Consider the following 22,603-nt stretch of genomic DNA (forward strand, 5'->3'; position numbering starts at 1 on the left):
GTTATTTAAACTATGTATATGAATTGATTCCTTCCCCAACATCTCCCCTATCAGGTTTCCCCATTGGAGGAAATGGTTTTCCATGGCTTCAATACAGAGCACCTTTACTCAGCTCCTCATCTGACCACAGACTCACATATACCCTGTCCTGAACTTAAATTGGAAACAGTCCATCCAAAAACATGTAAGTAAGGAAGTGAAATGTTGTGTTTTGTAATTTGGGGCTTGTAACCTTGCAAAACCACAGGACAGGGATGAGGTGGACAGACCCCAAGGAGACCACATAAATATGAAAGAATATGTTCTTGGTTTAATTTTTTTTAATGTTTATTTAACTTTGAGAGAAAGAGTTAGTATGGGTGGGGGAGGGGTAGAGAGCAAAAGAGGGACAGAAGATCTGAAGCAGGCTCTATGCTGACAGCAGAGAGCCCAACGCAGAACTCGAACTCACAAACCACGAGATCGTGATCTCAGCTGAAGTCAGACACTTACCTGAATGAGCCATCCAGGCACCCCTAATTTTTATTTTCAAAGGAAGTATCCTTTATCTCACTGTTTTATCTTTAAGGTTGACATAAAGACAATAACAGCAAGCATACTTTGATTCTACATTAAAATCAACGAGAGGAAAATATAAAAAGTGGAAGAAAATATCGTGCTGCCCTGCATTGTGGGTTGGAGCCAGAGATCCAGACTTTTCTGTATCTCCCTAGACCCAGTTCCTCTGGCCCTCCCTGACGCCAAGCCTCTCCTACTGCTCTGATCTGTTCTCTCTGCCAGTGTGCTTCGGGCCGACAAACACCACCACCATTACTGTGCCCATAAGCCCTAGACATCGTACCCCCACTCTGTCGCTCTCTGGCCTCATTGCTACCATACTCCCTTGCTTTCCCTCCAGCCACACTGGCCGCCTTGGGGGGCCCGTGGCCCTGGCCCTGTGCAAGCCCCCATCACCGTCCTTGCCAGCCTACAGAGGCTCAGAAAGATATTTTAAGTTTCTTCAAGAATCCAGCCCAACTCAGCAGTCTGGAGTAAAATGTAACATTTAAGGTCATGTTATTTCATGGACGGTATCTTTTTTTGGTTCAGAAGCAAATGTTTCTCCCAGATACATTTGGGCCATTTGGGATTTTTCAGTGGGATTTTTTTTGTTTGTTTTTTTTAGGTTCCCCCAAGGTATATTTGGAAACATTCATCTTTCCAGTTTTGCTTCCCGGAATGGCTAGCCTGCTTCAACAAGCAAAGAAAGAAAACTGTTTTGAGGTCAGTTGCTTTGTGGGGTTTCTTTATTTCTGAGCGCTCAGTAATTTATTTTTATCAGATGGTACCTCATTCATTATCTCAGGACCATCAAGTGGTTCTCAAAACAATCCCTTTGAGAGGGAAAGCTGTTTTGGTCCCTCACTCCACTCCAGCCATGACCTCTAGTTGTGCACACACATGCACTGCCATCTGCCTGGCCACTTAGCTCCGGAGGGCTTTTCCGCCTTCTTGGCCTCCCTGCCCACCTTTCTCCCGGGTAATTGGCATCTCCCAGGTTTATCGGGTCTTTCACTCCCATTGACTGTGTTTGTGTGCAGATTAAAGCTCTCCTTAAAATTTATCTGACTCTGGATTGGTCTTCCCACCTCTGGCTTCGCGCTGCTCTGCTTTGTGTACAGCGCCGCGCGTGCATCTTGCTTCAGGAGAGGCTTGGCATGCAGTGAGCGCTCCGTAAGCAGTAGCCATTGTCACACTCAGCCAGTTATGTGTGTGAGTGGAGTTCCGATCCTGCACGCCCCCCTATAAGCCCCCTTTCAGAGGCTCCCTCTTTTCTACAGCTGACAGGATACTTATGGGCGGGGCTGTTCCCTGCACAGTTTTGAAGGCTAGAATTTTGTTTTTTGTTTTTGTTTATAGTTTATTGTCAAGTTGGTTTCTATATAACACCCAGTGCTCATCCCAACAAGTGCCCTCCTCCATGACCGTCACCCCCTTCCCTTCCCCCGACCCCCATCAACCCTCAGTTTGTTCTCAGTATTTAAGAGTCTCTTGTGGTTTGCCTCCTTCCCTCTCCTTAACTATTTTTTCCCCTTCCCCTCCTCTATGGTCCTCTGTTAAGTTTCTCCTGTTCCACATACAAGTGAAAACATGATATCTATGAAGACTAGAATTTTGGATGACCCACATAAAGAGAATAAAATAGCCACAATATTTAATATTGACCAAGTGCTTTGCTAAGTGCTTTGCCATCCATGATTTCCTGCATCCCTAGCCACAGCCTTGTGAGAGTTCTTCTGTTAGCATCGTCTGCATTTTGTAGATGAGGAAACAGAAGAACAAAGACATTTAGAATGGTGATCAAGGAAAAATGGCAGAGTTGGGATTCAAATCCAGGTTAAATGATTCAAAATGATACTTAAAAGATTGGCAGGAACTACAGTGCAAACCCCAGTCAGTTTGACGCATCCCAGGGTCCTGAGAGCATTTTCATAGTTAATGGTTTCAGCTGCGTGGTTGCCCTTCAGCACAGAGCCTTTCTGAGAAGTGGATACTGCTTGGAGTGTGCTTTTACATACTGAGGAGACACCCATACCCCTGCGAATCCTGATTCTGTCCCTCCCAAACACTGGGAGCTGGAGGCTGTCCTCTAAATAGCTTCAAGAAACACTGATTTTTTAATCCCAACCTGTTTTCTGAAGACCAAATTGTTACTTGCCATAGGTTATAAAATCTGAACTGCTTCCACTTCCTACATTTGTTCATTTGCTTGTTTGGCTTCTGAGGACTTAATTTTTGTCCCCTCCTCATACCTGACCTCCTCCTCAGTGTGGCGTTAACAGGTGCAAGGTGCAGCCAGGTGGAAAGGTAGTAAGGCCCGGTGCCAGAGAGCAGAGCCCTGGCCTGACCCTGCCACTGTCAGGTGGCTTTGTCTCTCTGGCTTCAGGTCCTGCTGCTAAATCAGAGAGACCACACCGTCTCACAAGTCCATTTCAGGGATCTTTCTTTTTAATCTTGCTGTTGGCCGAAGCGTATTAAGTGTGCTGTGCCTTTTGTTAGATTGAACAATGGGTAGAACACAGTGATTAAACGGTGAAATGAGCACGGTGGAATAACGTTTGTTTGCTAGGTGTAAGGAATATCTGCACACAGATTAAGTCACCCAAATTAGGTTCTGTTCAACAAATATTTATTAAGCCCTACTGTGTGCTGATTATGGGGCAAGAGCCCAGGGAGGGACCCAGAGACGACCAGATACAGCCTTGTCCTCAAGAAAACCACAAGCGAGCAGTAAAGCCTTCAGTAGCTGGAGTTCCTTTTTCCCCCTACCCTTTGTATCTGTTCTTATTTGAGTCTCTGAAATAAGAATGGACGTGGAAAAAAAACAAGAGGGGATCTAGGTGCTGTGAATGCACATCTAGACGTTAGCACAGCTCTTTTGAATCGTGCAGACTTCATTCTAATGTCTTCGGCTGTTATTCTTCTAATTTACACCCCTTCAGAGCACGAAAAATCAGCTAAAAGGGCAGTAATTAAGATTTTACATTGAGGGTTCTATATCTAATGTTTGCCTATAAATAATTTTGTAATGAGGGGGCTAGAAACAGGCTCCAGCCTCTAGGCAATGATAAAATGCTTTTAAAGAATCAGAGAAGTTTCTGTTTGTATTAGAGATTAATGAGGCATCCTCGTGCCAACTCATATTTCATCTTTGACGTGCTGCAGATGAGCTGCCGCGGGGACTAAGTGGAACTAGTCTAAACATTAAATGCTGCAGGGTGCTCGAATGGAGCATTAAAGTTTAAATGTAGTAATGAACGAGATCGGGGAATGTAGAAAATGTGAGTCCTTAAAGCTATTAGCTTGCAAAAACTGATAAACTTAAAAGGCAGCCAGACACACCGGGGTCCAAAATCCTGCTCAGCTGCTTCCTTGCAATGGGAAACCTAGAGGATCTGTGAGCCTCGGTTTCCTTACCTCTTCAAGAGATACCCAGGAGGATGAGGGGTAGTATTTAATGAAGTTCACTGACACCAAGAAAGGTTAGCGTCCTACCCTGTTGGCCCTCAGGCTCTGCCCAGAAACTCAAGTAATTTGAGTACTACAGGTATACAAGACGGGTGAATTGCCATTAACTTCTTTCATTTCCTGATGTAGGATTTCTTAATTAAATCTGACTCCCTCCTTTTTTACCCCCTGGTCATGTAGCCTTTGGTGGGTTATTTCTGAAGGCTTGAAAATTGCATCCGCTGGGGCGTCTGGGTGGCTCAGTCGGTTAAGCCTCCGACTTCGGCTCAGGTCAGATCTCACGTTCGTGGGTTCGAGCCCCGTGTCGGGCTCTGTGCTGACAGCTAGCTCAGAGCCTGGAGCCTGCTTCCAGTTCTGTGTCTCCTTCTCTCTCTGCCCCTCCCCCTCTCATGCTCTCTTTCTCTCTCTCTCTCTCTCTCTGTATCAAAAATAAATAAAAACATTAAAAAAATTAAGAAAAAAAAAGAAATTGCTTGTTAAAAAAAAAAAAGAAAATTGCATCCGCATTTGTCCGAACCTCGTGGAGTTCCTCTTACCCGGATCTGCACAACAGATTTACGTCTCTCTCAGTTCAGCTGTCCCTCACATCCTGTCAGTGGGAATAGATGTTTAAAGTGAATGATCACGAGCCTCCAGCCAAAATTATATAACTGGAGCATTCTTATCTGTCACCCACCACTGAACTTGCTTCGAAATGACTCTTAAACAGCAGCGTGATTCATTGTTTATTTGGGCCGTTCAAATTATATCTTGAAACAGAGTTCATAGTAGGTCGCTCAAGAAGTAATTGCTGATTTGTATTTTGCCCTTAAAATGGTGACTTATAGTTATGTTCCCCTACTTTCATTATTTTCCGTTTTGTTCTCTATGATGTAGCTCCAGCAGTGCCCAGGACATGGTAGGCACTCACTATTTGTTGGATGAATGAATTAATATGGTTCCTCAAAAGTGAGGGGCAACTTTTAAGAAAGCAGTTAAGTTATGGGAGCACTTGTCAGTTTGCCTTAGCTATTAAATGCAAGAGGTAATTTACTGACTGTACCCGTACTGCCTGACTTTACTGCCTCTGGAGGAAGGTAGACTGTGGGAGGCTGCCCCTAGAGCTAGAGCTGAATAAGGAGCCGCTCTTCTGAAACTGAAGTGGCCTCCTAGCTGATGAAGAGCCAGGGAGATGAACAAAAAGCTGGAATCAAAGATTAGTAGTTTCTAGCACTTTAAGACCTTTACTTTGGTAAAGGTCTTCAGCTCAGGTCATGATCTCACGTTCGTGGGTTTGAGCCCCGCGTCCGGCTCTGTGCTGATACGCTCAGAGCCTGGAGCCTGTTTCAGATCCTGTGTCTCCCTCTCCCTCTGCCCCTCTCCATCTCATGCTCTGTCTCTCTCTGTATCAAAAATAAATAAAACATTAAAAAAAAAACAAAAAAAAAACAAAAGACCTTTACTTTGTGCCAGTAACAGTTTGTTCATCATTAGATATTTTAATCTTTTGTGCCAGACCTTGTTCTAAGCATTTTATCTGCAGAAAGTTTCATCTTCCCATCAGCTCTCCAGTGTGGGTGCTCTTTTTTTTTTTTTTATGTTTATTTATGTTTGAGAGACAGACAGAGTGTGAGCAGGGCAGGGTCAGAGAGAGAGGGAGACATAGAATCCAAAGCAGGCTCTAAGCTCTGAGCTGTCAGCACAGAGCCCGATGCAGGCCTTGAACTCACAGACTGGGAGATCATGACCTGAGCTGAAGTTGGATGCTCAACCAACTGAGCCAGCCAGGTGCCCCATTGTGTGTGCCCTTATTACCATCTTGCAGATGAGGACTATGCAGCACTGAGGTTAACCAACAAGCTCAAGGGAACAACTAGTAAGCAGTAGAGCCAAGATTCAAGCCAAGCAATCTGCTTCTTAAGTGTAGGAGTTTGACCACCAGACAACGCTGGTGGTCAGTCCAATGGCTTGCCAAAAGCACAGGCCAGATTCTGATACGAGAGATGGGTCTGGAAGCTGTGGAGAAGAGAAGTGAGAGATGAGGCAGATCTGGGGCAGTCAGTCACCCAGATCAGGCCCTTATGCAGACCTCGTGGGGCAGGATCCTGTATTCGATTGGCCCCATGAATACTGTGACGCTCCAAGGAAAACTGGAGGGGATAAAGCAGTGAGAGAGAAAGAGACAGCCATCAGCAGCACCTAATTACTATGCCATAGAGCATTTGGCCAAGTAAACACACACACACACACACACACACACACACAAATGAGGAAGTCTATGGTACATCATCCAGTGCTTCAGAACCCAGCCTCCAGAATCAGGCAGAATTTGCTTCCAGGATGACTCTGCCCCACACAAGCTGTGTAACTTTGATGATTTTGATTTTGATCAATTAATAATTCAATTCCTTTATATGTGTCATTTAAAATATTATGAATTGAACTCTGGCGAATTTCATAAAGATCCTAATCAAACAGTTTGTTCATCATTAGATATTTTAATCTTTTGAGTTTTTTTAATGTTTATTTATTTATTTTGAGAAAGGGAGAGAGAATGCGCACACACAAAAGCAGGGGAGAGACAGAGAGAGAGAGAGAGAGAGAGAGAGAGAGGGAGAAAGAGAATCCAAAGCAGGCTCCATGCTGTCAGTGTAGAGCCCGACATGGAACTCAGTCCCATGAACTATGAGATCACGGCCTGAGCCGAAATCAAGAGTTGGATGCCCCAAACAACTGAGCCACCGGATGCCCTCATATTTTAATCTTTAAATACTCCGAATAAAATTAAGTTTCATTTCTCTAGTCCTGACTTTTTAGAGGTTCAATTGGGAGACTAAACCTGAAGTGAATGATTTGCAATAATTATCTCAGCCTTAGGATTAGATAAAGACGCTGTGCATGTCCTAAGATGAACTTAGCAAGTGGAATAGATTTATTTACTCTTTTCCCAGATAGTTGTTTTCAACTATGTGTAAAAAGGTTATAGAGAAGATGTAGGTGACACCTGTGGGACACTAACATGACCATCTAGTAAGAAGGTCTAGGGACCCTTTAGTGTTGCTGTGAAAATAGCTGGGTGCTAGCAGTGTCTTATACTGTGTGAAACATACTCTGTGAAAGAGAAAGACTGGGAAAGGATTACTTTGTACAGATAGTTGGTGGAATTGTATCTGTGAATTGACGGTAGGTAGTGTGCAGGTATCTCCCATGTGTTTGCGGACATGCGTGGCACATAGACCAAGCCACGGGTAAATGAATGTCTAAACCTGTCCGCCGGTAAGTGAAAAATCACACATAGGCTGGGGAGAGATGCAAATTTGGAGTCCTTTGCTCTCTTATATTATGTTCTAGTATTTCAATAATATTTGAAAAATTGAAAATAAGTTTTAATCACTATTGCAATTATAAAAAATGTTATAAATAAATAACATTCTCAAACCCTTATGTTTGACTTTGCTCCCCCCCATCTAGGTGATTTTCTTTCTTTTCCATTTTTACTGACACACTGAGTAAATGGCCTCACGCCATCTTTCCCTCCAGTACAACTCTTCTGAAGCTTTCTTACTGACCCAGTACTGCCAAATTCAGTCACCTACTCCAGGGACAAAAAGGAGGCCAGTATGGTGGGAGCAGAGCACGATAATGAGATGGGGGTAAGATGGCCACTGTAAGCGGCCACATATGTGGGCCAGTAAAGAGTGTGGGTTTTATTTTAGGAGCTGTGGGAACCCATCAGCACAGTGGTTCTCTGTGCTGTTGGGCCCAATGCCCCCTTGTCACATTATAAAGAGCCCTTTTCATATCTTGAAAGGAAATGCTTAGCTAATTTTGTGAGAAAGAGAGAGAGAGTGAGAGTACGTGTCAGCTGGGGAGGGGCAGAGAGAAGAAGAGAGAGAATTCCAAGCAGGCTTTGCACTCTCATTGCAGAGCCTGATGCAGGGCTCAAACTCACAAACCATGAGATCATGACCTGAGTCAAAATCAAGAGTCAGATGCTTAACCGACTGGGTGCCCCTGCTGTGTGTGGCGTTGTATAATAAACCACCTGAAAACTTCACGTTTTAAAACAATGATTTAATATTTCTGCGGGCTGGCTGTTCTTCTTTTGGTCTCACCTCGCTTCACTCATGTGACTCCTTTCAGCAGGTGACTGGGCAGGGCTGGGAGGTCCCAGCAAGCTGGTGTGAGGCTCGTGGCTTGGGCCTCAGTGCTGGTGTTGGCTAGGACTTCAGTTCTCCTCCAGCAGGCCAGGCCTGCTCCTTTACAACCTGGTGGTTTCAGGGCAGTGTTCCAATAGGGCAAAGGCAGAAGTGTGAGGCTGGGGCTCTGGAACTCCAACAACGTCCCTTCTACCACATTGTCTTGGTCAAAGCAATTCACAAAGCCAGCAACTCACATAGCAACCCCTAAGTAGGTGAGAAATAGACGCTCCCTAGAAGAATTAGCAAAGTCACATTGCAAAGGGGCATGGACCTAGCATGCATGATTAATTAGGTGTGCATTGGCATAGTAATCTACTGCATCTATCTGTGCAATAATTTCAAATGTTTATATATATATATATATATATGCATATACATATATATATATAGTGGCTGTTTATAGTGTAGTAGACTATAGCATAAAAGAGAAAGAAAATGTAAACCATTTACAACATAAGTAATATTTTTAAGTATTTTAAAGCTCAGGTAGAAGATATGAGTAGTCACTTGCTTATACATATACATAGAATCACCAAGAATAGGATAGCTACAGAAGGCTGATTGAATCACACATGATGTATCAATCATTCAGATACTGTAAGTCATATTGCCCATGGTGTTGGGATTTTTCTGAAATGGTGAGAAACTCTTAGGTTCTGATTAGAACAAAGTACAGTTTTCCCTCAGTATACACAGTAGTTGCTCTCCTGGAAAAATCAATGTATATTAAAACCATGAAAAAAGACCCCACATATGTTCATATGTAAAATTGAGTTAGGTTCTAGGCTCATGTAATTACAAGTAAATTTTTTAAGTTTATGTATTTATTTTGAGAGATCTAGTGCAAGTAGGGGAGAGGAGCAGAAAGAGAGGGAAAGAGCGAATCCCAAGCAGGCTCCATGCTGACAGCACAGAGCCTGATGCAGGGCTCAATCCCACAACCTCAAAATCATGACCTGAGCCAAAACTAAGAATCAGACTCTCAACCAAATGAGCCACACAGGTGCCCCTAAAAAAAGGACTTCTAAAAATCCACTCATTTTAACTGGACCAAATTTACAGAGTTGTGTAGCCATCACCACAATCTAATTTTAGAACATTTCCATAACCCCCCTACCCGCAAATCTCTAGTGACTATTTCTGGTCACTCTTCATTTCCACCCCTACCCCCAGGCAATAGCTAATCTACTTTTTAACTCCACAAATTTACCTTTCCTGAACGTTTCATATAACTAGAATCACATAGTATGGTCTTTTGCATCTGGCTTATTTCATTTATTACAGTGTTTATGAGGTTCATCTATGTTGCACATGTATCAGTACTTCATCTTTATTGCTTGGGTAGATTTTCAGTAAAGGAAACTGGGTTTTTACTTGACCTTATTACATTTGATTGAATATCACAGCATTTAAGTGGGTCCAGATAGCAGATCCCAATTTCACATTTCAGAAGTTAGTACCTAAATATGAAATATGGCTCCAAGTTAAGGGCTATTTCTTAATCATCTATCACTACCTTCTAAGTGATTAATCAATCGTGATTGATGGCAACCATTTATAAAGTACTTTCGATATGCCAGGCATTATTTCACATTGTGATCTTACTTAGTCATCACAGTAACCCTCTGAATGGGTGGGTTTATTGTCCTCATTTTGTGGACAAGGAAACAGAGGCTCAGGAATTACCCATGGGATACCTGGGTGGCTCAGTTAGTTAAGCATCTGACTATTGGTCAGATCTCATGGTTCGTGAGTTTGAGCCCCACATCAGGCTCTGTGCTGACAGCGCAGAGCCTGCTTGGGATTCTCTCTCTCCTTCTTTCTTCCTGGCCCTCCCCAGCTTGCTCTCTCTGTCTCTCTTGAAATAAATAAACCTAAAAAAAAAACATTGTTGAAATTGTTGTTGTCTTGCTGTGCCTACTTTATAACTTAAATTTATCATAGGTTTGTATATACAGGGAAAACATGCCACACGCAGGGTTTGGTACTTGTGGCAGTTTCAGGTATCCACTGGGGTCTTGGGACCTATCCTCTGTGGATAAGGGGGGACTGCTGTATGCCAATAAGGTTGTTAGTGCTAAAAATACTTCCCTTTGAGGCTCTCAGAATTGCTATCCTATCCAGTTTGTAAACCATGAAAGAAAATCATAACTTTATAACCATACTTCTTTTCTTTCTTCTTTTTAACAATAGAAGCATTGATCACTTCATCCCCAAGCTTGGCTAGGAGTTGCTTTTGTTTCTAAAAACCAAAGTTATCCTCAAAAGACAAGGCTTTAAAAAGAAAGTCAACAGGCTCTGACCTGAGAGTCACCCGGTGGTTGTTTTACAAAATAAAGGGCAGTGGCTTTGTGACAGGATTTTCCTTTTCTGCTCTGAAGCTTTGTCCTCGTGCTTTCAGGGGCATGGCTCTATGCCAGGAGGGCTGTTACAGCAGTGTTGACTATCTGCTAAACAGGGAGAGCATTACCATTTGGCCTTGAATTGTGTTTCTCTTATTATATAAAGCATCTGTTGACTTTTTGCTACATAACACACTACCTCAAAAGTTAGTGGCATAAGGCAACAGTTTATTTTGTTCAGTCTCCTACAAGACAGCAATTGGGCTAGGCTCAGCTGGAGGTTCTTCTGGCCTTGGCTAGGGCCATTCATGTGTCTGTGGGCAGGCTGGGTACTGGCCGGTCTAGGATGGCCTTAACTGGGATGCATCATCTCTTTTCAACTTGATCTCTCAGCTTCCATCAGATTAACCCTGGATTGTTCACATGATAGCTGCACAGGGGTGCGAGAGTTCAAGTAGAAGTTCCCAAAGGCCTCTTGAGCCTGATAAGGTTTGGAACTGCCACATGGCTACTTTCACAGCATTATGTTGGCCAGAGCAAGTCACAAGACCAGCTCGGATCCAGAAAGTAAGAGAATAGATTCCACCTCTTGATCAGAAGAGCTACATTGTAAAAGCTGTGGATGCAGGGAGGGGTGAAGAATGGTGGCCCTTTTTTCAATTCACCTCATATACTGTATTAGAAATAGTATAGATTTGGTAGCAGGTGGCCGGTTTGACTTCTGGCTCTAGCCAGGTGGCTTCAGGGAAGTGACTTGTCTGCAACTCCCTCCTCTCCTCCTTTGTAAACCACTCGTGGGATTATGAACAGGGTTAAGTGAGGTAATGTGTGAAATCCAACTGAGTTCAAATTCTGACTCTAACCATCTACTAGTAAGTGACTTTGGGCAAGGTATTTAACTTTTCTGTGCCCCTCTTTCCTAATCTGTAAACTAGGAATAATAAAAACAGTAACCGAATAATATGTAGTTGTCAAGAGGATAAAATGAGTTCAGTAAAATTTCAAAAATTGCCTGGAACAGAGAAAACATTCAGTGCATGTTAACTGTTGTTAGTGTGATTAACATGATGCCTAGAAAATAGCAAGTCTGTAAAAGGAATGTTGTTACTCCCCATGGTCCCTGCTTAGTGACCATTTGTTGCTCAAATAAATGGAAGGTGGGATCCTTGTTACTAATTTCTGGTATTACAGATGGCCAAGGATGGACTTTCCTCATCATTCTAAAAATACTAGCTCCTTTATAAAGTAATAAGTATGTGCAAAAATACAAACATAACTCTTACAAGTAATATGGTGAGCTCAGAACCTGAGAATGCACTATTAAGAGCCTTCCAATGCTGAAGAAACTGCTAGAATCACAACCGTAGTGACCAAAAATAAAGGAAGACTGCAAGTATCCCAAAATTCTCTTGAGAATTAATGTCTGAAGGATTGGAGGCCACTTAAAAAATGAAAATAAGGTTCAATTGATTCTTTTTTAAAAGAACCTACCTTTAAAATAAGTTATTGGCCCTCTTGATTCTTTAGAGAACTACATTTCTCCAGCTACTTTTTAGGAACAAGAAAACCCAAGTCATACACTAATTCCAGAGCCAAAAGATGTTTAAAATGTTAATCCCTTAGAATAATAAAAGGGTTGTCCAGGAAATGGGTGAAACCAAGCTTTCTTGAAATCAAATTTCTGTGTCAGAAATCAAGTACTATGAATTTTTCCATGCTTCTGCATGAAAGATCATCTATCAGTGATTGATAATGTTCTAAAGCAGAGGTCTGCAAATTATGGCCTAGAGAGCTGGCTGCCTCTTTTTGTAACTGAAATTTATTGGACACTTTTGCACTAAAAGTGCACTTTTGCACTCTTTCACTATAGCCAAGTCGAATAGTTATAACACAAGCATAATATTTATACCTGGCCCTTTAAGAAAGTTTGTCAACCCCTGTTCTGAAATCCTAGAACCACCCCGATTTTTGTAGTAGCTGTTGCTGTTCTGTGGGAGGCAGGGTAAGGGAAGCTTAATGGTTAAATGTAGAACTTGGAGCTATGCTCACCTGAATTTAGGGCCCAGGTCTACCTTTCTCTAGATATGTGACTTTGGACTTTGCTAGTGCTAGAACCTTGTATTTTAATCTTCTAAGCCTCAGCATCCTCCTCCATGAAATGGAAATAATTAACAGTAATAATATATATAATAGTATTCATAGCAAGAGAGTTTAAATAAGATGATGCATTCAAAGAGTTCAGCTCAGTGACTGGCACAGCTACAGTGAAAAGTAGCAGTAAAATAAGACCAAAATTGAATCGGAAAAAATGTTCCTTAGGTCCAGAATGGAACACTAAGAATGAAGGCAGTATGTAAGGAAGCAGTGGATTGAGATTGGCCATGTGGGGGAGTTAAGGACTGCTGGGAGGTTAGACGTGTGGAGGGCTCTGACAGAATATAGTGAGGAAAGGGAAGGTGAGGATGCTGGAGTTGAGCAGATGAGCTTGAATCCCTCCTCCAACTTAAAAAAATTTTTTCTTTAATGTTTATTTTTTTGAGAGAGAGAGAAAGACAGAGGGTAAGCCAGGAGGGGCAGAGAGAGAGGCCAAAGCAGGCTCTAGGCTCTGAGCTGTCAGCACAAAGCCTGACGCAGGACTCAAACTCACAAACTGTGAAATCATAACCTGAGCCAAAGTTGGACCCTTAACCAACTGAGCCACCCACGTGCCCTTCCTCTTCCAACTTTTGCTAGCTCTGGGCATCTGGGACATTTCCTTAAACTCTAAAACTCTAAGGGTTTCAGTTTTCTTGTCTGTTAAACAGGGAGGGTGATAACCACAGTACCCTGATTAAGATGTTGTGTGTGTGGCTCTTAGCACAGGGTGAGTGTTCAGTAGGGTATCCATTGTCATTCAGGATTGTGCTTGAGGGATTCAGGAAGAGAGGCCACTGGCACCAAGTGAGAAAATGTAGGAAGGAGACATATGTCCAGGTTGTAAGTGAAGAAAAGATTAAACCCAGTTTCAGGCAGGGATAATGAGATGGACCAAGAGAAGCTTAATAATCAGAGCCTCTGCCAGAAGCTTCCTCTTGCACAGGCCCTGACTGATTTTTCCATCTTCTCTGAGTAGAGGGCAGGCCTTGAAGGGAATGCTTCAGACCCCTTGATCTCTTGGAGGCATGATTGTGAAGTTAGGTTGCAAATAATTTTGATACTAAGACAGGCCTTTTAATGGGGGTCGAATTTTCATGAAGACTGCCTGTTCCTTGCTGAATCTTTGTTGACATTGACCTTCCTGATCTTCTATTTATAGTTATAGCAGCCTTCCCTGGGACCCCTGGGCAGCCCAGAGTACATGTGCTTTGGAAGAGGGAAAAGGAAATCAACTATGCAATTGTTAAGATAGAACTTCAGCATTTGTCTTACTTAAACTGAAGGTTGATTAAAAGTCCATAATACCATTCCTATTCTGTCATGAAATGGGTTGTATTCCAGTAGCAAATTAAGTTTGAGACACATAAATATCATCATAAAAATGAGTCCTTATACTTGGCTCCATGTTCTTGGTGATCTGCTGACATCTAGCCATGCCTTTGGATTAGCTTAATTGGAACAATAGAGATGAGAAATTAATGAGAACGTAATTGGACGGACAGACTGAATGGAGCTGGCTTGGTGGCTGTGTTGTAAGCTTCACCTGGAAATTCCAGTGCAGCTCTGAAAATATTTTGGTTAATAAGTCAGTAATTTTTGCTATAAGCAATTTTTGACAAAAAGTTTATATTGTCAGCAGTAAAAGGTAGGGTGAACCCAAAAGGGTTTATTTCAGCTGGATGTGTTAGAGTACGTAGAACTCACCAATCTCGTATCTGCTAGTTAACTCTGGGGGCAGTCTCTCATGTGACCGAAAAACCCCGTTCAAACTGACCTCAGTGAAAAAGATTGTTTTGTTTGTTTATGTCCTCTCCCAGGGGGAGATCTTCCACAGCTTGATCTGGTGGCCCAGATGATGTCTTCATGACGGGGTTCCTTCTCCATCTCTTAATTCAGTTTCCTCTGTCTTGGCTCCACCCTCAAAGGTCACCTTGTGACTCTAGCCTATGTCTCTTGTACGCAAGCATACCTGAGAAAGAGAAAGTCTCTTCCTGAGTTTCTAATTGAACTGACTCAGGTCAGTGACCTGCTTTGGAATAAATCCTTAGAACTCGGGGAATTTAGTAGGCAGTGGGCTGCTGGGCAACGGGAAGGATCCCTAACCCAGTGCACATAGCTTTAGAATTGAGGAAGAGCTGATCCCCAAAAGGAACTCAAGGGGCCGTTACCAAAAGAAGGCAGAAGGGACACTGGGCAGCTATCTTGGCTAGGACTCATTATGCTGCAAATAGCAGGGAACTGGCTTAGATAATGAAGGGGATTCTTTGGTTCAGGAAACTAGAACGATCTAAGGTAGAAAAGGAAGATTTCAGGATGGATTTGATCAGAACTCAGTGATACAAATGAGGACTTGGTTCTCTTCTGTCTCTCTGGTTGGCCTCTTGCAAGGTTGGTTTTATCCTCAGGTTGGCTTCCCTCAGAGTGGCAAAACAAATACTGCCCTGGCGTAGGCTCTGCCCCTGCCAACTCCAACAACCAGGAGAGAATGGTCAAGCTCATTAAGAAAAGCAAAAGTCGGGGCACCTGGGTGCCTAAGTCAGTTGAGTGTTTGACTTCTGCTCAGGTCATGATCTCACAGCTCACGAGTTCCAGCTCCGGGTTGGGCTCTGGGCTGATGGCTCAGAGCTTGGAGCCTGCTTCAGTTTCTGTGTCTCCCTCTCTCTCTCTGCCCCTTCCCCCCTTGCTCTCTCTCTCTCTCTCTCAAAATAAACATTTTTAAAAAAAGAAAAGAAAAAGAAATGATTTCTCAGAAGCCCTAGCACATCTCCGCTCATACCTTATCAGTCTGAAATTGATTATGCACCCATTCTTCATTCAGTGAGTCTCTTGGGCCAAGATAAATGTGGACCAGGTCTAGGTCTAGGTGGCAGGTGGGGTGGGGTTATCTGGACTGCCTGATGGAGATGCACCCCTGGAGCTGGAAATGGGGTTAATACTCCGTACTCATCAAGCAACCTCTGGCCAGTTGGCTGCTAGATGTTGAATTAGTAACCACAGTTCGGCCATAGCTTACTCATTTCTTTATCTCTCATGTTTAACACAGGCTTGGTACATAGTAGGTCCTCAGTAAATGTTACTGAACGGGGCCAAACCGGAACAGTGCACTGTACATAATTTGGAAAGAAATGAGGACTTTTTTGCATGACTAAAATGATGCCTGAAAATAAATCTTATCTCAGCTTTAAATATGGATTAAATGCAGGGTCTGGATAGAGGTGATAAGACTTGCTGCCTCTTTTCCTATCCTTTCCCACGTGGCATAAAAATTTCCCTTTTGCTTTGGTTGCTCATCAAATTCCATTACAATGAAGAGTATTGTAAACAAAAGTTAGTATCAGGAAACTATTTCTAACTCCTGATAAGTCATTTGATGATCTCATGACACTAAAATTTGCTACTATGAATAATTCAGTAAAACAAATCTATTTCTTCTTAGAGTCCTGTTCCATCTTATAGTCACTTATTGTAGATTTTTATTTTTTAAATAAAATACCCAAATATCTTTTAAAAAGTATAAGGACTCTGGTCAGTGAAGGAATAAACTTTGTTTCCTGACCTTGACCAATAAGAGAATTAGAAATACCATTAGCTTTTGTTTGAAAAACTTTTCTAATGAGTGGAAAAAATAGATTGTCACAGGAAAGGTGTGGTAGAATTATTTTAGCATTACTCCTTTTACTTCAGAACACTTTTAGAAATGAGCACATGGCCCATGCTGAAAGTCTTGGTCTATACTTTGTGTTATGAGTGCTTATTTTTAAGTTATTTTGAGAAGTATTATTTTTCTTTAATGAAATTCTAATGCAGTGGGGGGAAATGTAACTTCCGTTTGAAGTTTGCTGTGATAAGTATTTTAGCATCTGGCTCTAGTCCAAGTGTGTGCTCATTTCTAACATCAGTTATCACTTTTGTCATGTCTTGTGGCGGACGGTGCCGGGCATTTATCTGCAAGTTTATTGTAGAGAATAGCTTTGTGGGAAAGGAGGCTATGACATTCTAAGTGCATGCCATACTCACAGCCTTAACTTCTGTCCTCTGTCCCTGCTTTGTCCATGTCCCTATTACCCTGGCTACAAGTGATTGAGCCAAGAATAAGGGTCACACCCTATGGGCAGCCTCTCGAGGATGCCAAGTGGCTATGAAACGATCTGACACAATTGCTCTGCACCACAGGGACGGCCCATCCTGAGTAGGGTCTTACCAATCCAATAAGATTCCTGCTTCTGGGGAGTAGTGATACCAAAAGGCTGAGTCCTACATAGATTGAGAACCAGAATTGTTGAGGCACAAAGCTACAGGTAGACGAGGTTCCTGTGGTTTTCCAGACCTGTGCCCTGAACAGCCACGGACACTGGTCCACTTCTCCCCGAGACCTGCCCCCAGTCAGAGGAATTTCCATTTTCTTGCCACTCCTTCTGCCTTTTCACTAACGCCGTGTGCTGGAATATATTCATGTTCAAAAATATTTGTGGCCTCTCCCTAAGGGAGGCTTTACCATGTGATTGCTTTGGTCAAAGCAAAGTGTGAATGTGACATATGGCATTTCCAAACACACTAAGAGTCAAAGCAGGGTTCACCATATCCTCTTCACTCACCGTGATAACTAGCAATATTTTAGACAGAAGCTCGTCAGCCTGAATCCCAGAGTAAAGACAGTGTGGAGCAGGGAGCGATAGCTGATTGAGATGTTCATGTAACATGAGTAAGAAGTGAACCATTGATGATGAAAGCTTCTCAGATTCAGGGGTTGTTTGCTGCAGCAAAATCTATCCTAAACTGATTTGTAAAAATTACCCAGTAACCAAGGTAACCTGAACAGATTTCTAAGCGTCACAAATCTGAAGAGTCTCAACAAACACAATGCCATAGCAGCCACACTTCAGTGCACTAACCTCACAGCATGTGCTTTTGACCTTTCTGGGATGGAATGACATTCATTACCTGATGCAGATTCAGTGACTTTGCAGTGCAAGTAGTTTCTCTTTCCAGTCTCTGCACCTCTAGTCTGCCTCTTGTATGTGTCCCCAACATGAACATCAGGACAAAATACTGTCTGGGCTGAGCTCCAACATCTGCCTTTTCTCTCTTTGGGGTTTCAGTCTTTTATAATGATGGTCTCCACTCCCGAATTTAATTACAAAAACTTTCCAGCATATAGAGCAAGGGAGAATTTCAGAGAGAACGTCCACATATTTACCACCTAGGTTTATTTTTGCTTTATTTGCTTGGCTGCTTATCTGTCCACCAATCCAGCAGCCCACCAGTCTATCCATCTACCTTGTTTTTGGATGCATTTTAAAGTAAGTTGCAGACTCATGAGGACATGATGATGTCTTATCCTTTGATATCTAGTCTTTTTCCTTTTAATTCTGGATTTATAAAAATTGCTCTTTAACCTTGTTTGAGGTCATCCTGTTTCCTCCGCTTCCTGCAACTTACACATACTCACCCTTTAACAATCATGAACTCGGTGTGTTTGTCCACGTTACGTAAACCCTGAGTGCCCACACTTTCTTAATCTCACTCTTTAATTTTTCTCTCTATTACTTCCTCTCTTATCTCTTCACTCACCACAACTTTTCATTTGCTCTCCCTTCTCTCTTTCAGCTCCCCGGCAGATAATTTTTAAACTAAACAACAGCTGAACAATATCCCCCCTGTTCCATGTGTCTGAGTATGCACGGCACGTCCACACTTGCCCAGAACAGAAGGAAAACACAATTTCTTCCATTTTATTTCTTTGCATCAAAAGTGATTAAATCTGTCTGCATGACCTTCATACATCAGACCATTGGGCTATTTTAAAAGTCTATTTAATAGAGTAAGTCAAGCTGCATTCCCTTGGTAGAAGGAATCTTTATCACCAAACACTGCGGTAAATGCCAAGGGAACAATGAATCTTTTGTAGGACGGGAAAAAGAGAGACACTGCCATCTTACAATCACTGAATTGTTTAAATTATTATACAGCAATTCATGCTAGATACATATTTGCATTGTTGTACAAGTATTTTCTTAGTTGGGTTAAAGATGGCTTTTTGACGGCAACCCTACTCTTGCAAGGCACACTTAGAAAGCCGCGTTACATGCTCCAGTACATTTAATTTTATTACCCTGGCCAGCAGTAGTTCAATTTTTTAATAAAAGGCTATCAGCAAGGAGGTAAAAGCCTGCAAACAATCTCTAGCAACTCGGGCACTGTTCTATTTTATGGACTAACAGCTATAATAAAGCTTTCAGTAAAAAATCTTAAGCAGCACTTTCCTTTTTGGTGGGAATCAATTTTGCAACAGTTTTTTTTCCAACCTTATCTAAGATTATAAAGCTGAGTTGGTTATTTTGAAGTGAAGGCGGGGAAAGGAAATTTTTTGTGATAAAATATTATGAGAAGATAATGAAGAGAAACTATCCAGAATTATATTAGCAACCCCTAGTTTTAAAAGTCAGAATTCTTAGGGTGCCTGGGTGGCTCAGTAGTTTAAGCGTCTGACTTCAGCTCAGGTCATGATCTCTCCATTTGTGAGATCAAGCCCCACATCAGACTCTGCACTCACAGTGAGGGGCCTGCTTGGGATTCTCTTTTTCTCCCTTTCTCTCTGTCCCTCTCCCATTTGCATGTGCTCTCAAAATAAGTAAATAAACTTTTCAAAAAGATGTTAGAAGTCTTGTAAATAAGCTCTGTCTTGCTTTGATGTTTGAGAGTTGAATAGTGAATTCATTCATTCATTTACTCATCACCTGTTGATTACCTACACCATGCAAGGCACTCAATTAAGCACTAAGAATATAAAGAAAAGAGGCTGTGCTCTGTCCTCAGGATGTTTATAGTTCAGTGGGGGAGACAGACATGTGGGCAAGTGGTTATATTACGGTTATGTCTGAGGAGCTATGACAGAGTGGCAAGTGAGGAGCTGGGGATTGGGGCTGGGGAGCCTCCAGTAAGCTGAGGAGGGTGAGAATGGTCAGAAAGTCTTCCTGGAGGCATCTGGAAGGACAAGTAGGGGTTAACTGTTGGGAGAAGAAAGAAATAGGAGTTAAAACTCTTTCTGTTGTAAGCAATAAACAACCCAATGCAAACTGGCTTAATCAAACAAAGAATAGGAGTGCCTTGGTGGCTCAGTTGGTTAAGCATCTGACTTTGGCTCAGGTTATGATCTCAGGGTCTGTGAGTTCGAGCCTGTGTCAGGCTCTGTGCTGACAGCTCCATGCCTGGAGCCTGCTTTGGATTCTCTGTCTCCCAAGCTCTCTGCCCCTCCTCCACTTATGGTCTGTCTGTCTGTCTGTCTGTCTCCCCGCCCCCCACTGAAAAAATAAATAAGCATAAAAAAAAGAAAAGAATATATTGGCTCATGTACCTAAGAGGGCCAGGGGATTTGGGGTTTGGGTAAAGCAGGATCCAGAGTCTAGTACAATGTTGCTAGAAATCTGCCATTGATGGTCTAGCCAGTAGCATTTCCCTTCTTCCTAGCTAATATTACCCCAAATTAATCCTTTTTTTTTTTTTTTAACTCCTGTGTCCTTCAGGAGTGGCTGGACTCAACTAATTACATTTGTAGTGATCCTATTTCACAATACAGTCACATTCTGAAGTATTGGGAGTTAGGACTTCACCATATGAATTTGGGTCTAGGAGGACACACAGTTCAATCCACTACACCCTCCCTGTCTTCCTTCCTCCCAGTCTCGGATCTCCTGCTGATACTTCCCACTGGCCGGAACCCCCAGCTGCTGGGAGTCTGGCTCAAGTGAACCATAAAATCAGCCTCCTGAGGCACAGAACAGGGTGGGAGAAGTGTTCGCCTGAGGGGAAAGGAGAGAATTTCCAGCAGACTCTGTATTGCCTTCATTCCTGGGAAGGAGCTTTTCACATTGCGACCAACACCTTAGACTTACTTGGGTCTCAGCTTCTGTTATGTTAAAAAGAGAGGCACCAACCCTCTGCCTCCCAGTTTCCATAGCAGTTCTCCTAACGTAGCTGACTGGCTCTGTTTTGGTTACAAGAGACTTTCAGGACGTCCAGAAGACAGGTGTCTGCTGTTCAACCCAGTTGCCTTCTTACCACGCCTTCTCCCCCAGCACCTACGACGTTCTTTCCCTAGCTGTTCACTGGCTATCTGTCTGTCTCTTAGGGACTGCATTCACTGGCATGGAAGGAAAAGTCAAGAACAATGGTAATAAACCAAATAGCATTTAGTTCCCCTTACATCTCAAGATGTTCAGAGTAGTTCAGGCCCAAGCTGGTAGAGAGGCTTAAGGAAGTCCTCAATGGCCCAGGCTCCTTCTGACCGCCTGATCCACCATCCTTAGCCTGTGGCTTTTGGCCTCATGGTTGAAAGGTGCTGCTCCACTTCCAGCCACACCTTTGTGTTCCTGACCAAAAGAAGTAGGAGGAAACTTCAAGGAAGAAGGGGCTGCAGAAATTAAGAAAGCAGAACTTTTTCAGAAATCTGTAGGACATGTTCATTTCTTTTTTTTTTTTTTTCAAGAGAGAGGGAGATAGCGCGAGCAGGGGAGGGTCAGAGAGAGAGAGAGAGAGGGAGACACAGAATCTGAGCAGGCTCCAGGCTTTGAGCTGTCAGCACAGAGCCCGATGCAGGGCTTGAACCCACGAACCGTGAGATCATGACATGAGCTGAAGCCGGACGCTCAACCAACTGAGCCACCCAGGCGCCCCAGGATGTGTTCATTTCTATCTCACAGGGCAGAACCATGTCATGACTGTCCCTCCCTTGCTACATGGGAGGCTGAAAAATACCATTGGTTTTTTTTTCACATGTGGGCTGATTGTCAATCCGGTTTCTGTTAGTAAGGATGGAATAGAGAGTGGCTTTGGTGGACGAGTGACAGGGTTAGCCACACTGCCAACGGCACCTGCATGCTTGGCTTCCACATTGTAAGATGGTACCCAGACTGAATAGTGCTATTGTGACTCTTCCCTCTGTCCACACGATAGTGCTAAGTGGACTGACAGAAAGCAGTAAGTACACTTACTCAGAATCAAGGTCCAGATTGCAATAAAATCCTTCTGTGACAATTCCAAAAGCATGTAGTAAGTCTCCTACTATGTGCACTGTCTTTTACTAGTCCCTGCTGTCAGATATGTGCTTCTCCAAAGATGACTGGAGAAGGGCAGCTGGGTGGCTAGGTCGGTAAAGTGTCTGATTTTGGCTCAGGCATGATCTCACAGTTCGTGGATTCGAGTGCCACGTCAGGCTCTGTGCTGACAGTTCAGAACCTGGAGCCTGCTTCAGATTCTGTGTCTCCCTCAGTCTCTGCCCCTCCCCTGTTTGCACTCTGTCTCTCTTTCAAAATTAAATAAACATTAAAAAAATTAAAAACAAAAAAGCCAAAGATGACTAGAGAAATGTCTTCAGAATTCCTTATATCACCCCAAGTTACTGTTTGTTGATGTACTTTTAAACTTCATAAAGCACTCATGCATATTTCATCTAACACAAAATCAACTAACCTCTCTTCCTTTATCCTACTCAGACATGTGGACAAAGAGTATAATTTAATTCTCTCTTCTCTCTTCTCTCTTTAGAGAAAAAGAACCAAATTCATTGCCTGTGATTTTCTGACCGAGTGGTTATACAAGTAAGTTTTGCATGTGTTTGAATATTCAGTGACCCTAAGGATTTAGTAGTGTTCATTTGCAAGCAGAATAGCAACAATTGACTTGAATTTTTGCTTATTGTTTTCTTGTCACTCAAACATATGGCATCATCACCAGTCAAAATCCAAAGAGGATAGGGGAGCCTTTCACAGAATTCTTCTCCATTCCATTTGTGGAGCAGTGGCTGAAGGATCAGTAAGTACCAACACAAGGCCTCAGATAATTTATTCCTATTTTAAGATTGTGTTAATGCTGGTTTTCTCCAATCCATCTAACTCATGTAATCCATCCAGGCCTCCAGGTCAGTTATATTTGTGGCTC

The 22,603-nt window shown here is 42.7% G+C and overlaps 1 protein-coding gene across 1 annotated transcript in view; it reads left to right on the plus strand.

Moving 5' to 3' along the window:
- Positions 1-22,603, plus strand: part of IQCK (IQ motif containing K) — a 113,112-nt gene that overhangs the window by 9,089 nt on the left and 81,420 nt on the right. The window contains exons 3-6 of the mRNA XM_029947604.1: positions 55-184; positions 1,166-1,263; positions 22,211-22,263; positions 22,400-22,477. Coding sequence (XP_029803464.1) covers positions 55-184; positions 1,166-1,263; positions 22,211-22,263; positions 22,400-22,477 — 359 coding nt within the window. The remainder of the gene's footprint in view (positions 1-54; positions 185-1,165; positions 1,264-22,210; positions 22,264-22,399; positions 22,478-22,603) is intronic.

The sequence above is a fragment of the Suricata suricatta genome, chromosome 8, assembly GCF_006229205.1.
Source record: "Suricata suricatta isolate VVHF042 chromosome 8, meerkat_22Aug2017_6uvM2_HiC, whole genome shotgun sequence".
Taxonomy (NCBI): Eukaryota; Metazoa; Chordata; class Mammalia; order Carnivora; family Herpestidae; genus Suricata; species Suricata suricatta.